This window comes from Capricornis sumatraensis, chromosome 4 (assembly GCF_032405125.1).
Source record: "Capricornis sumatraensis isolate serow.1 chromosome 4, serow.2, whole genome shotgun sequence".
NCBI classification, from domain to species: domain Eukaryota; kingdom Metazoa; phylum Chordata; class Mammalia; order Artiodactyla; family Bovidae; genus Capricornis; species Capricornis sumatraensis.
In genome coordinates, this window is record NC_091072.1 from 19080715 (window position 1) to 19097037 (window position 16323).

Sequence of the window (16323 nt, forward strand, 5' to 3'; positions counted from 1 at the left end):
CAATGTGAGCTGGTTCTCCACCCCCCGACCCCCACCCCGTAAGTTAAGTACCCTCTACCTGATGTCTTTCTCAGGTTAATCTCTAATTCTGTCCTTCTTGCCAAGCTTCACACCTGATTATTCGAATGCCTGCTTGACCTGGATGCTGCGAGGTCTTATGAAAACTAAAATGTCCAGAGCAGAGCTTTGGTGGCACAGTGGTAAAGAATCTGCCTGCCAGTGCCGGAGTGGGTGAGTGAAAGTCGCTCAGTCCTGTCTGAATCTTTGTGACCCCATGGACTGTAGCCTGCCAGCCTCCTCTGTCCATGGAATTCTCCAGGCCAGAATACTGGAGTAGGTAACCATTCCCTTCTTGCAGGAGGCTCCGGTTCAATCCCTGGGATAACTCACTCCAGGACTCTTGCCTGAAAAATTCCATGGACAGAGAAGCCCTCAAGCTGCAGGTCGATGGGGTCCCAAAGAGTTGGACATGTCTGGAGCACCTGAACTCGCAGGCACTTGTCTCTAAAGAATGTAAGTTGGTCCTTTGATCTCTCTCTCAGTAAAGGAGTCCACCATTCACCCAGTTGCTCAAGACAGAAACTCAAGTCATCCTAGGTTGTCTTCACTTGTCCGTATATAATTGACAAACAACTTCTGCTGGTCCTGGGCTTCGCTTGTGGTTCAGCTGGTAAAGAATCCACCTGCAATTCGAGAGACCTGGGTTCGATCCCTGGGTTGGGAAGATCCCCTAGAGAACGGAAAGGCTAGCCACTCCAGTATCCTGGCCTGGAGAATTCCATGGACTGTATAGTCATGGGGTCACAAACAGTCGGACACGACTGAGCGACTTTCACCTCTGCTGGTCCGACGTCTCTTAGAGTTTGCATCATTTACTATCTCTAAATCTCCCTCTGTAGTCTGCGCCTTCTACCTTTGACCTCTAAAATCACATTTCCATCCAAGCTATTCTTCTGTAGCTAAAATCATCCTTTTAAAAATCAAATTTAGTTATTTTTTACTTCTTTTTCCTTTTAAAATCCAAACTCATTTCCATTACCTATCTCTGGGCTTCATCCAGCCCCTGCCCGCTTCTCTCTTCTTTAATTTCATGTTCCTCTTCCTCTTCTTTGAAACAGAGCAGGACCCGATGAGCCTTCCCCCCGTGCCCTCTGCCTGCCTTTTGTCTGTTGAAATCTGTCAAAACTTATTAATCAGAGAAATGAGAAAATGTGGAAACAAAGGGTAGCAGTCAAAGGAGACCAAATCCTAGTGATGTACTCATTAAGCATAGTCAGGGAACTTTAGTTCCTTCTCAAGGGCTATGGATAATATTCTGAGCCATATGCTGTGAGCTGTCTTATAGACACTGAAATCCCCACCAGGTGGAAGACGCTAACTACATGATAACCAGACAGTAGCCGTGACATAAGCTGCCACAGTTCCAAGAACTGGCCTCAGAGAAATGGAAACAACTGACCCTGGAACTGAAGATTAACTGTATTTAAAACAATCAAGATGAAGCTGGTCAGACCACCAGTGACCGACTTGAAGATGATCGTAAGAGCTGACTGTGCTGTTTCTGCATGTAGCCCCCTCCCTCCGTCTATAAAAGCTCTTGTCCCCCTGGTTGTCAGTGGAGGGCGGAGTCCACCTTTGGACAGACATCTGTCCTCCCCCACCCCTGTTGCCAGCATCCGAAATAAAGCAAACTTTCCACCAACCTGGCCTGTTTATTGGCTTTTGAGTGGCGAGGACCTGGACCCCAACTTTCGGTAACATAGTCACACTTTGATTCTCCAAGAAGCAAGTTTGAATTCAAACCCAAACCGCTTCCACCTGCCCTCTACCCCGACCCCTCTTCTGACTGTTTAAGTCAATGTGTTAGTCAGGGTTCAGCCACAGAAACAAAAGCATTAGGAGATAATATAAGAAGAGGCTTATTGCAGGGAATGGTTAACGTGATCGTGGGGGCTGGTTAGGCAGGTAAGAAATCTGCAAGGCGCACTGCAGCACTCATACATGGAGGGCAGCCACTGTCTACAGGTAGAATTTCTTCAGGGAAGCTCCAGCTCTGCCCCTAAGGCCTTTTAACTGATGCGGGATCTTAGTTCCCTGACCTGGAATCGAACCCATGCCCCCTGCAGTTGAAGCGCAGAATCCTAACCCTTGGACCACCAGGGAATTCCCACTTTGGCCCTACTCTTTACTCAACACTGGCCACAATACCTACACATAGTTGATACTTTAAAGAAAAAAAAAAAACTTGAATAAATATATGGATGAATTTAGAATATCCTGTTGTCTCCAAGCAGGTAAACACCTACTCACTTTTAAGCAATGTCTGAATTAATTTAAAAGACTTCCATGGCATGAGTAATAGCCAGGGAAACAGGAGTGGTAGAAGATAATATCTACATACATACACATTTATTTTAAGGTATTGGCTTACTTGGTCATGTAAGAAGCAGACCCCCCAGGCTGGAAACTCAGGGAAAAGTTGATATTGCAATCTCATACCCAAAACCTAGATGTGGGAAATTCAAGCAGGGTTTCTTTGAGGCAGGATTTCTTTCTGAGGGGAGAACCTCAGTCATTGCTCTTCAGACCTTCAACTGATTGGATGAGGCCCACACACATTTTGGACGGTGATTTGTTTTATTCAAAGTCTATTGACTGAAATGTAAATATCACCTTAAAAATACCTTTGCTTCAATATTTAAACTAGTGTTTGACCAAAGAGCTGGGCAGTGAAGCCTGAGTTGATGCAAAATTAATTGCAAGAGCATGTTTGTAAGAAGGACCGTTTTATCAATATTAGGTACAGTGTCTAGGGCCTATAAGCTTTTTGAGAAATCTATAAATTGTTTGAGACCTGAAAGTAAAATGTGCTGATTCCAAAATTCAAGAAGAAAAGTATAAGTAGGTATTAATAAATTTTTAATTCAATGACAAAAAGCATAACTTTTCCCTATTAAAATAAGTGCAGCTCAATTCTTCTGAACCTAGCAACTATATTCAATGGGGGTTGTGGTTGCATTTTAATATGTTTAATATGATGTGAGCTTATTCATTGCTTAGGGAGCCCTTTTCTCCCATTAATTGCTCTACTGTTTGTCTAGGGTTTTGTGCCATCTGTGGCCTGGAAAAAACTACCCATCTGTTTGGGAACATCCTTCCAGGGCCAATTTAAGCATTCCCCCTTCTCTACTTCCCTTACATTTGAAAAATTCCTTATCTCTGTAGATGATTGCTTCTTTATTTATTCACTGCAGTATGCCAGTGATATACTGCATCAATAGTTCTTTAATGAAAGTATTTGTTGCCTTTTCCTTCTTCCTAGTCAATTCAGAGCTACTGGAGGGCAGGAGCCGTATCGTATTCATCGTTCTATCCCAAGAGCTTAGCATAGGTCTCTCATAAATTGGCAGCCCAGTGGTGCTCATCATTTTTATTAATCAGTTGGTTTACCTTCAACTACATCTAACCAACCAGTTTATCCTCCATGCTTTTACATACGGTATCTAATCTTCATAACAATTCTCTTGAAGACAACAGAACAATTTTGCTGAATAACTGGCATTATTGTATCTACTTTTAAGATGAAGGCTTTCAGTCTCAGAGAGTTAAAGTGATTTGCTCAGAGTTCCCCAGCTAACAGGAGGCTTCCTTTCATGCTTTCTCTTCTGTGAAGAGCTGTATCTCACTAACAGTGGTCCTTGCCTTTAAGATTTTTTTTCCTTAAGATGATATTATATCAGGCTATACTTTCCTTTCTCTTATTTAAGGCTGCTTGCTCTTGCATGTACCTTCAGAGATGAAAAATGGCTGGTCAGGGACAGCACAGTAATGCTCTGGGCTCAGCAGATGGACCTCAGCTCGCCATGAGGCTTCTTGTTCTTACTTCTAGGTAGTGTCTCTTGAATTGCCTGTCCACACCCTAAAGAAAAGTTTCTCTTTAAATATTCCTCTCCACATGTTTTCTTCCTTAAAACCTTTTGAACTTTAGCAAGCACTTATGAGCAGATCATACACACCCAGCTCTGTTCTGTGTGCAGGGAATACAGCAATACACAAAATAAAGTTCCTCCCCTGAAGAGCTCACAGGGAGACGGGCAGTAAACTAACCCAGAAACAGATATACAAGGGCTGTGACCAGTAGTATAAAAAAGAATAGAGCATAAGGAAATAGTCTAAGGAGCCCAGGGAGGAAATGGTTGGGAGAGTCTCCCTAGTCTTTGAAAACCTGCCTCCCTTTCTCACAGCTCACGTTCTTGCTCTCCCTTCCTAATCTAGTGAGTTAACTGTCCTCAATGGGAAAATGGGATTTTTCATTTACTTAGTGAAAAGAATATGACAGTCAGATGACTGGAAAGGCAAATACTGCAGTATATAAACAAAACCAGAACTTCTGAAAGCAATGCTTTTGTACACGTCCTTGTTAAGTGATAGAACACCAAATACGTTTTGGTTTCTATAGTGAGTTCCCTTTATCAGAAAGCCGACTTTTTATACTGCTTATCTCCAGTGCTTTTGTTTGCCTTTTGCTCACCCTTCCTAAACCATATAAATGATCAAAGAGAACCTGGCTGAGACTTCTCTTTCAGGAAAGCATCAGTTAAGGATTCTAGGAAGGACAGCATCTTTTGTTCCAGTTCATGATGGATTGGCTCCAGCTGTTCTTCCTTGATCCTGTATCACTTTATCAAGGAGCTGCTTTTCCTTTTGCACTTCTGTTTAATTATCTCTGCTTTATGGATTCATTTTCCACTCAGGCCAGGTAGGTTTGGTGGCTAATTTTGCTCTTATGTTTAGGTTGGAGTGCACATGTGAATATTAAATATTAATTACTCTGGTCATTTTTAAGTTATCATCACTGCCACTGATTATTGATTGCTTGAATATGCATATGTCTAATAGAGTGAATCAGAATTGGAAATTGACATCATGTCTGCACTGACTCAGCTAAGTTTGATAAGTTCCCATTTAAAGGGTGAAAATAAACCAGGGAGAGATAAATGTTGGGGTGATATAGATTTCCCCCAGTGGATGCATGTATAAGTCAGCCATGCACTCCAGATGTTCTTGAACAGTCTTAGTTTCATGGAATTCTATCATTTTCAATAAAATTAAAATTCATTAAATATGATTTTTTAAGTGCCTTTCTATGATTTCCCAGAGAAATGAGATAAGTCAAAACTAATTTTCTTAGATGAGTTTTATCTCAACCTGGGATCTAGTAATTATTGTCACTAGAGATTTGATGGGCTTCTCTGATAGCTCAGTTGGTAAAGAATCTACTTGCAACACAGGAGACCCTGGTTCGACTCGTGGGTTGGGAAGATCCACTGGAGAAGGGATAGGCTACCCACTCCACTGTTCTTTGGCTTCCCTCATGGCTCAGCTGGTAAAGAATCCAACTGCAATGAGGGAGACCTGGGTTCGATCTCTGGGTTGGGAAGATCCCCTGGAGAAGGGACAGGCTACCGATTCTATTATTCTGGCCTGGAGAATTCCATGGACTGTATAGTCCATGAGGTTGCAAAGAGTCGGACATGACTGAGTCACTTTCACTTCACATCAGAGATCTGATAATGATTACAATGATTTTTTATAAACAATCAACTCTACATCAGAGACAGTCCCTATTTTGTAAAAAAGTTTTATGAAAAAAAAAGGTTTTATGGTATATCCTTTTGCAAAGTTAAAATCCATTGCCAAAGTTCTACCTCCTAATAATTCACTTATTTCTGAAATTTGGATTTTTACATATTGGGGGTTCTTATGTAAAATCTGGCTATATCTAACAATCAGGCTGGCTGAGTTTGATTAAACTACGGTAGACTATTACATGTACACAGCTAGTTGGTGGCTCTTTACCTTTGTTTCAGAGATGAAGGAAGCAGTTGTAAAAAAAAAGTTTCTTATTAAGGAAGAATCACAAACAATAAAGCAAAATGAATGCAAGAATAATGGTTAATTCCCACAGGTTAAGATTTCTGGCTTTGGAGTCAGCTTGACGAGTCCTGGGCCCTCTCTTCCTGAGTGTTCTTGTATAGGTGAATAAACTTGGCCTTTCTCTGTAAAATGGAAATAACAACAATAATAATATAACCCTCATGGGATTATTTTAAGGATTAAATAAAGAAATTTCATAGAAAGGGATTATTGGCCCAATGCCCAGAATAAAATAAGCACTTCAAAAAATCACGCATCTTGCATTGTACACGTGTAGACAATTTTTTTCTTTTTTTAAATTATTTTTTAATTGGAGTGTAACTGCTTTACAGTGCTGACTTTGTTTCTGCTGTACCACAGCATGAATCAACTCTAAGTATACATACATCCCCTCCCTTTCGGGCCTCCCTCCCTCTCCCACATGCCCACCATCCCATCCCCTCTCTGTCCGTCACAGAGCACTGAGCTGAGTGCCCTGTGCTAATCAGCAGTTTCCCACCAGCCTCCTGTTTTACACACGGTGGTGTGAATATGTCAGGGCTACCCTCTCAGTTCGTCCCACCCGCCCCACCCCGCTCTGTGTCTGCAAGTCCATTCTCTATGCCTGAGTCTCTATTCCTACCCTGCGCATGGGTCCATCAGTACTGTTTTTCTAGATTCCATGTGCATGTGTTAATAAACAACATCTGTTGTTCTTTTCCTGACTTAACAGTGCTTACAAATCCCCAGGGCAGTTGTTTCAGGTTTCAGTTGTGCTGTGTAAGGAATAAGTGTTTTCCCTTATTTTTCGATGGCAAGGTGGCGAAGGCTTAAACCACAGTGTTCAAAGCCCTACACATAGGCTCCACAAGTGGTTCAGGAAAGGCCAGGGCCTGTGGAACGGAGCCTCTCACACTGAGGAACCTACATCTCCCTCAAGAAAGGAAGATATCTTTGCAAAGGCGTGTCTGTCACAAGCACACGAGCCAAGAAGCCTCGATCCACACCCTGGGGGGCATATTCATTCATTTTTCCTGTCCCTGACTCCTCGGTCCCTGTTTCGGATGGTTTCTTCTGGACTTTTTGTTCGGATTTATTAACTTGGCACCAGTTAAAAGGAAAAACCAAACAAACCTCCATATACTGTGGAAAGAAGAGCTGAGTCTTCATTATGTGGAATCTCCAGGGCCTCTGCTGGTCCTCGAGTCATCCACTGGCTTCCGAGGAAGGCAAGCTCCCAAACCATCGATGTTGATGTGGGTATTTACAACATTATAAAAAGTGCTAAGTCATGAGACCTTGAAGTGCAGCCGGGTGGATTAAGGGCAGACATAATGACAAAATCACATGATATCACATGGAATCTAAAAGAATGACACAAAGGGAGTTATTTACAAACCAGAAAGCTCACAGGCACAGAAAACAAACTTAGGATTACCAAAGGGGATAGCTGAGGGTGGGGGAGAAGAGATAAGTTAGAAGTTTGGAAGTGACATATACACTCTACCATATATAAAATAGATACACAACAAGGGCCTACTGTATAGCGCAGGGAACTGTATTCAATATCTTGTAACAACCTATAATGGAAACAATCTGAAAAAGGATATATGTGTGTGTTTAACTGAATCACTTTGCTGTACACCTGAAACATTGAAAGTCAACTATACTTCAATAAATTAAAAAACAAAACAAAATATTATACGGATGGTAGCAGCTTTACTCAAATAAGGATGTACTGTAAGATTTTATTCGTATGAATTTGGAGACTAGGCTAAATTATGTACACAGGTGACAAAAATTATTAAATGATACACAAAGACTTTGTCACTGAATTTCCAAACACTTACTATAGAGAGGCATTGGACTTCCTGGGCAGTCCAATGGTTAATGCTCCCAATACAGGCTGCATGGGTTCAACCCCTGATTGGGGAACTAAGATCTCACATGTCAGGTAGCAATAATGATAATACCAATACATTTTAAAAGGGAGCCACTGAGCCTACCCCTCCCCTCAACCTTCCCTCTGAAGGCCAGGGCGGTGTGACTATGTCAAAGGGAAGAGACCCATCTGGCTGAGATGACGTTTGGAGCCCTCCTAGATCCTCGGACTTAGATTCCCAGAGCTTTTAGGTCACGCAGCAGGCACAGAGCCATGTGTGGCCCTACCAGGAAACATTACAGACCTGTCCCCACAGGACTGTTGGGGACACGTGTTCTCACTGCTATGGTGGACATCCGAGAGAGGTGCCCAGGCAGGAATCCTGGTTTGCCTCCTGAGGAAGTAGTTCACAAATCCACTCGGACCCTGCCTCCCGCATTTCTCTCCTACACCACTGTGACTTCTTTAGGGGTGAAGTGGGGTCCACCTCCGTCGGGCTTCCCAGGTGGTTGCCATGGGGACTGACTCCTCTGTGCACTGCTTGAAGGCGGGCTCAAGGCCAGGCTGTCGTCTGTGTTCCAGGTACCTGTTCCTCCTGGCGGGAGGCGGTGCCCTGGCCGTGGCTGCTATGGGTGCCTTCGCTGCGCTGGTCTTCATCCCCGCCCTGTGCACGGTGGTCCTCATCCACTCGCTTGGCCCCCAGGATGTCCACAGGCCGACTTTCCTCTTTCAGATGACCTGGCAGACGCTGTGCCACCTGGGCCTGCACTATACGGAGTATTATCTGCAAGAAGCTCCTTCTACAAGGTAAAGCAGCCCATTCCTGCACTGGTACTGAGCCCACCAGGGTTTGCTTCCATGCAGATGGTGGAGAGGACCTGGGCATTGAGTTTGAATCCGAATTCTTCCACATCTCAGCAGTGTGATCTTGAGTGAATCAGTCGACCTCCCTCAGCCTTCATGTGTTTTTCTGAAATAAAGGGTGTGTGTGTGTGTGTGTGTGTGTGTGTATTTGGGGGATAACAACACCTATCTCGCAAGCTTCTTAGGTTAGAGGTAATGAATATACAGTAAGTCTGCTACCCATGAACGAATTCTACTCCAAGAGCGTGTTCGTGAAGTCCAATTGGTTCATAAGTCCAACAAAGTTAGACTAGGTACCCAACTAATACAATTGGCTATATATACTGAAATAGGTTTATAATACTTCTCACACAAACAATACATTTAAAAACAATTAAGAAAACATTTTAAATATTATGGTATAGTACCTTGAAAAGTACAGTCCAACAGCTGGCACACAGGGGCTGGCCCTGAGCAAGCAGGCAAGTAGAGTTACTGCCAGGAGGAGGGAGAGGAGGTGGGAGATGGTAGAGCTGAAGGATCATCGGCAACAGGAGACGGAGGGCGAGCTGCAATTTCACTCACACCTGATGTTAATGGAACGTATGTCCGCATCTGAAAGTTCGCAACGTAAAGGTTCATATGTAGGGGATTTACTGTATAAACCTATCCTAGTAAGGGGCTTCCCTTGTAGCTCAGTCAGTTAAAGAACATGCCTGCAGTGCAGGAGACCGGGGTCTGATTGCTGGGTCGGGAAGATCCTTTGGAGAAGGACATGGCAACCCACTCCAGTATTCTTGCCTGGGAAATCCCATGGACTGTAGCCTGGGGTCGAAAGAGTCGGACACGACTTATCGACTAAACCACCACCATTCTAGTACAGTACTATATAGCTGATTCTGTTAGTTGAGTACCTAGGCTAACTCTGTTGGACTTAACGAACAAACTGGAGTCACAAATGCTCTCTCTGAACAGAACTTGTTCGTATGTAGAAGACTTACTGTAAGTGGAAATGTATAACTGATATCCTAGTAACTACCATGAGCTTCCTACGTAGCACAGAGGCTGGCACCAGCTGTAATTATCATTGTGCCCGGGAAAGAGGGTGAACCAGGAGTCCCAGTCCCCCGCCTGCAGGTGACTAAGCAGAGGACACACACCTCAGTGTAGGTGGTTCAGACACTCAGCTGGCAGCCTTTCTGCTGTTTTTCGGTAAGACAGGGAAGGTCCAAACTGACTGTCAGCCTCTGCTGAATTTCCACACACCTGCTCGGCAAGAGTTTTACTTTCACTGATACCCAACTCTTCCACCCCCTAGAAAAGAAGTCACCCAATCCAGGAAAGACAATCAGGTGCCAAGTGAAGTCTAGGGACGTGTTTTCCCGATCCAGTGAGATCAGCAGGGTTAGAGGGAAGCAGGCGCCTCTGCCATCCTGAGGGCTGTTGCCCCTGGCTCCATGGTCTCGTGTGAACTGGAGTGGTGGCCTATCAAGGGGAGGGTCACCTCTCTGATTCTAGCTGCCGTTGGTTCCTGCACTCTGCCATCCCTCTGCACCCAGGATCCTTTTCTTTATTCTATTTTCACCAAGGGCTCCAGGGCTTGCTTCTCTGAGGAGAAGGCACGATGGCAGGTGGGTAGGGAGTGGGGGGGTCCTGACTGGGATGTGGTGACTTAGGGCTACCTGGGGGGGCTGGAGGAGCAGGTCGAACAGGATCCGGCTGGATGGGAAGGAGGCCGGAAGATGCATTTGTTTGCTCTGGCCCTCATGCAGAGGTCTGCGGACAGGTGGCTTCAACAACAGACATTTATTTCCGCTGGAGGCTGAAGCCCAAGGTCAAGGTGTTGGCAGGCTCGGCTTCTCCTGAGGCCTCCCTCCTTAGCTTGTAGATGTTTCTCCCTATGCTTTCCCATGGTCTTCCCTCTTGGCATGTCTGTGTCCTGATCTCTTCTTCTAAGGAGACCAGTCACCTCAGTCTAGGGCCCACCCTCACGATCTCATCTTACCTTAATTACCTCCTTGAAGACCCTAGCTCCAAACACACACATCCTAGGGACCTCCAGTGGTCCAGTGGTTAAGACTCCGTGCTCCCAATGCAGGGGACGCAGGTTCCATCCCTGGTTGGGGAACTAAGATCCCACGTGCCACGCAGTGCAGCCAAAACCAAACCAAAACCAAAACGAATAAACAAATTGAAAAAAAAACCACACCCACATTCTGAGGTGTTGGAGGTTAAGACTCCAACACATGAATTGAGGGTGGGGTGGACATGTTCAGCCCTTAGCAGAAGGTGAGTGAACAGGGGTTGGTGGCCGGTTTGCTTACTGTTTGATAAGTCAAGTAAGGAGGTCAGTTGTCCTTCAGTTCTCAGACACAGAAACAGCATCGGGTGGGAAACAGAACCATTTTCTCCCCACAGGACAGCAATCCTGATTGTTCAGTGTGTCACTGTAATTGTCATTAATTTTCTCCATGATAGTCTTGCCAGCAGGACCTTCTCTACTACGAGGGCGAAGCAGGAGGAGCCCAGGTGGCTGGTTAGGAACACGCCTCGAATTGCTACTGACTCAGCACACACACTGAGCCTTTAGCATGACTCACTGTTCCTCAGCTCAGATCCCAAAGCCTGGAGAATCTTTCATTAAAAAAAAAATTTTAATTGGAGGATAATTGCTTTACAATGTTGTGTTGGGTTTTGCTGTACAACAACTCAAACCAGTCAGAACTATATATATGAAAAGTGAAAAGTATTAGTTGTTCAGCCATGTCTGACTCATTGCAACCTCATGGACTATAGTCCACCGGGCTCCTCTGTCCATGGGATTCTCCGTATACATCCTACCTCTTGAGACTCCCTCCCACCCACACCCCACTAACCTACTCGTCTAGGCCGTCCCAGAGCACCAGGCTGAGCTCCCTGTGTTACACAAAGCTTCCCACTAGCGATTTGTTTCACACGTGGTAGGGTATATAAGTCAATGCTATTCTCTCAATTGATCCCACCCTCTCCTTCCCCCACTGGGTCTACAAGACCATCCTCCACGTCTATGTCTCTATTCCTGCCCTGCAAAGAGGTTCATTGGTACCATTTTTCTATATTCCATATACAAGCATTAATATATAATATTCATTTTTCTCTTTCGGATTCACTTCACTCTGTATAACAAAGCCTGCAGAATCTTACAGTCCAGATCTTCAGCTTCCTAGAGTCTCTTCATTCCTAAGGTGCTGTTTCTTCTGTGGCAGATTTCTCCCAGGCCCCTGATCCCAGTCTTCATAAGCCACTCTCAGGGATAACATATTCAATGTTTCCCCCATAATATTCCTTGTTTTTCTTTTATTTGCCTCTCTGACTAAGGATTCATCTCTCCATTTACCCTTCCTTCCTGCTCAGAGGATCCTGTGACTCTGTTAAGCCAAGAGTCTTTGGGATAGCACTGCAGGGTATTAGATTGGTCTTACATGCTTTTTAAAAAAATTAAAAAAAAAAAAAGTTTGGTCACCCCTCCCCCCATGGCATGTGGGATCTTAGTTCCCTGAAGAGGGATTGAACCCATGTCCCCTGCATTGGAAAGTGGAGTCTTAACCTCTGGATCTCCAGGAGAGTCTCAGATGGATCTCTACTGTCTAGAGCCACTCATTTCTCCAGGGATCTTGTTTGAGTAATTGGAAGGGGCTAAAATAAACTATGGAATGTTTTACTTGAAAAAAAAAATGATCTCTTTCAGGTTCTGCATCACTCTCTCTTCCCTCATGCTCTTGACCCAGAAGGTCACATCCCTGTCTCTGGACATTCGTGAGGGGAAGGTGGTAGCACCATCAGGACGCATCCCTAACAAGAACTCTCTGTCTGAGCATCTGCGTGCGGCTCTTCCCTATCTCAGCTACTTGCTCTTCTTCCCTGCCCTCCTAGGAGGCCCGCTGTGTTCCTTCCAGAGGTTTCAGGCTCGAGTTGAAGGGCCCAGCAGCTTGTGGTCCAGGTATTCTTTCTGGTCCCTGACCTCGAGGGCGCTGCAGATCCTGGGACTGGAGAGTCTGAAGGTGATTGTCAGAGAGGTGGTGGGCACGGGGGCAGGACTCGCCGGCTGCGGGCAGCTGGAGTGCGTCTTCGTCCTGTGGTCCACGGCCGGGCTCTTCAAACTCGCCTACTACTCCCACTGGCTCCTGGATGACTCCCTGCTGCGCGCGGCCGGCTTTGGATCTGAGTTAGGTCGCAGCCCGGGTGAGGAGGGACTCCTCCCCGATGCAGACATTTGGACGCTGGAAACGACCCACAGGATAGCCCTGTTCGCCAGGAAGTGGAACCAGAGCACGGCTCGGTGGCTGCGACGCCTGGTTTTCCAGCAGCGCAGGACCTGGCCCTTGTTGCAGACGTTCGTCTTCTCGGCCTGGTGGCACGGTCTCCACCCGGGACAGGTGTTCGGTTTCCTCTGTTGGGCTGTCATGGTGGAAGCCGACTACCTGATTCACGCCTTCGCCAGCGTGTTCATCAGCTCCTGGCCTGTGCGGCTGCTCTATAGAGCCCTGGCCTGGGCCCACACCCAGCTCATCATCGCCTACATAATACTGGCGGTGGAGGCCCGGAGCCTCTCCTCTCTCCGGCTGCTGTGGAATTCTTACAGCAGTGTCTTTCCCACGGTGTACTGTACGTTGCTTCTCCTGTTAGCAAAGAGAAAGCATAAATGTAACTGACATCTTTCCCACCCTTCCTCTCATACACCCATGAAACAGACGTTTGAAAGTACCAGATGGCACCTGTGTGCATGTATTTGCTGTTTTCCATGATAAAAAATTGTTTTTTTAAAAGTAATATATGTATATATCTGATGTCTTGACATGGAAATCTGTGTATCTACTTTAATGATCTATTATTGATGCTGATACTGAGGATCCAGAAAGGAAAAAGACACAATTTCTTCCCTTAGGGGTTACAGTTTATGTGTGGAAGCAAAGTTTAGGTTTAATACGATACATAAAAATATAAGGTACTTTAATGTTTATACATGGAATCTAGAAAAATGGTACTGATGAACCTATTGCAGGGCAGGAATAGAGACGCAGACACAGAGAATGGACTTCTGGGCACAGAGAGGGAAGGAATGGGTGGGATGGATTGAGAGAGTAGCCTTGAAACATATACATTACCATATGCAAACCAGATAGTGTGGGAAGTTGCTGGATAACACAGGGAGCTCAATCCAGTGTTCTGTAACAACCTAGAGGGGTAGGGGGTGGGGTGGGAGGGAGGTTCAAGAGGAAGCAGTTCAGTTCAGTTCAGTCGCTCAGTCGCGTCTAACTTTGCCACTGCATGGACCACAGCACTCCAGGCTTCCCTGTCCATCACAAACTCCCGGACCTTGCTCAAACTCATGTCCATTGAATCAGTGATGCCATCCAACCATCTCATCCTCTGTTGTCGCCTTCTCCTCCCACGTTCTATCTTTCCCAGCATTGGGTCTTTTCCAGTGAGTCAATTCTTTGTATCAGGTGGCCGAAGTATTGGAGTTTCAGCTTCAGCATCAGTCCTTCCAATGATATACCAGACTGATTTCCTTTAGGATGGACTGGTTTGATCTCCTTGCCATCCAAAGGACTCTCAAGATTCTTGTCCAGCAACACAGTTAGAAGGCATCAATTCTTTGGCACTCAGCCTATTTTATTATTCAGCTATCACATCCATACATGACTACCGGAAAAACCATAGTTTGACTAGATGGACCTTTGTTGGCAAAGTAGTCTCTGCTTTTAAATATGCTGCCTAGGTTGGTTATAGCTTTTAGCAAGTGTCTTTTAATTTCATGGCTGCAGTCACCATCTGCAGTGATTTTGGAGCTCAAGAAAATAAAGTCTCTCACTGTTTTCATTGTTTCCTTGTCTATTTGCCATGAAGTGATGGGACCAGATGCCTGATCATCATTTTTTGAATGTTAAGTTTTAAGCCAGCTTTTTCATTCTCCTGTTTCACTTTCATCAAGAGGCTCTTTAGTTCCTTTATGCTTTCTGCCATAAGGGTGGTGTCATCTGCATATCTGAGGTTATTTATATTTCTCCCTGCAGTCTTGATTTCAGCTTGTGCTTTATCAAGTCCAGCATTTTGCATGATGTACTCTGCATATAAGTTAAATAAGCAAGGTGACAAGATACAGCCTTCACATACTCCTTTCTCAATTTGGAACCAGTCTATTGTTCCATGTCTTTCACTTTCATCAGGAGGCTCTTTAGTTATTCTTCACTTTCTGCCATAAGGGTGGATTCATCCGCATATCTGAGGTTATACAGCTATATGTATACATACAGCTGATTCAATTTGTTGTACAGCAGAAACTAACACAACATAGTAAAGTAATTATCTTCCAATTAAACCTAAATGTAAAAAAACACAAGGTGCTGTGAACAAAATGGAAACTGGCATCTACAGATGGTCTCCAACTTACAATGGTTCAGCTTATGACTTTTCAACTTTACAATAGTGCAAAAGCAATACATATTCAGTGGAAATCATCCTTGGAATTTTTATCTTTTCCTGGCTAGTAATTTATGATATAAGGCTCTCCTGGGGTGCTGGGCAGGGCAGCCGCAGCTCCCAGTCAGTCACAGGATCATAAGTAACTTGAAACTTCCCTGGTGGTCCAGCGGTTAAGACTTTGAACTTCTAATGCAGAGGCATGGTTCTGATCCTTGATCAGGGAACTAATATTCTATGTGCAGTGCGGCACAGCCAAAAAAACCAAAACCACCAAGAATTTGAAAAATTTGGTCTAAAAATGACAAGGCTGATATTATCTCAGAGAGATATGTTAATAAACTGAGAATCCAGCAGACTAGATAGATAATCACTTACATAATTAAATACTTAAAATTATTTATATTACTTAAATACAAAACTGATTCATGAAATATATCCCATGAAGAGACCGATAACAAGAAGTAAACACTGTTTTAGTACAACTTTGATGGTCTTGTCCTTTTTCTTGGCATATAACTTCCTCTGTTTCTTCTTCTGTTAGGATTTAAAATATACTGAGAGAAAGAGGTCAGGACCTCCAAGTTCCAGTGAAGCAATGTCATTTTAACTAGCATTTTCCTAGCACTACCACATCTGTGGGCCACCTGTATTATTATCTAATTTATTTTTTTCTTCAAATCAACTTTAACTTACTTACTTTCAAAAACTTTGTTTCCGAGTAGTAGCATTGGCAAAAATTGGCTTTGGTGTACTAATTTTATTCTCTTCTCAAGCTCACTAAAAGAAACACATCCTTGCTTGAGTGAGAAATGTTTGTGTACTGCTTAAAATCATCTGCTTATCCTGGGATTACGTTTGTCCCACCAAAGAAAGAATTATACAGGTATCTAAGCTTCCAAAACAGAACATTTTCATCCTCAAAATATAAAATTGCAAAAAGCTTTTAATGTCTAAAATTTAACAAAGGTAATACTAAGAAGTTATAATATATATACACGCATAGATCACTTAGAAAGTTATGTCACTATCACTTGCCATCATTAAGACAAACAAACAGCCTCTGATCTCAGCACACAGGACTTAGTGCAACAAGCGTCAAGTGCCTTAAACAGATGGGATGAATGTGTTGTGGTCTTGACTGGCGCGGTTCTATACTCTCTCTCACTACCCTCAATAGCCCAGAGGAGACAACGTGGACAAATGGGGTTTCCAGCGTG

At 44.3% G+C, this 16323-nt stretch overlaps 1 protein-coding gene across 1 annotated transcript; it reads left to right on the forward strand.

Annotated features, from left to right (window-relative positions):
• The first annotated feature begins 4640 nt into the window (after positions 1–4640).
• MBOAT4 (membrane bound O-acyltransferase domain containing 4) lies at positions 4641–13332 on the forward strand. Its single transcript, XM_068972222.1, has 3 exons — positions 4641–4759; positions 8381–8605; positions 12369–13332. The coding sequence occupies exons 1-3, from the start codon at positions 4641–4643 to the stop codon at positions 13330–13332; spliced, it is 1308 nt and encodes a 435-aa protein (XP_068828323.1).
• The last annotated feature ends 2991 nt before the right edge of the window (positions 13333–16323 follow it).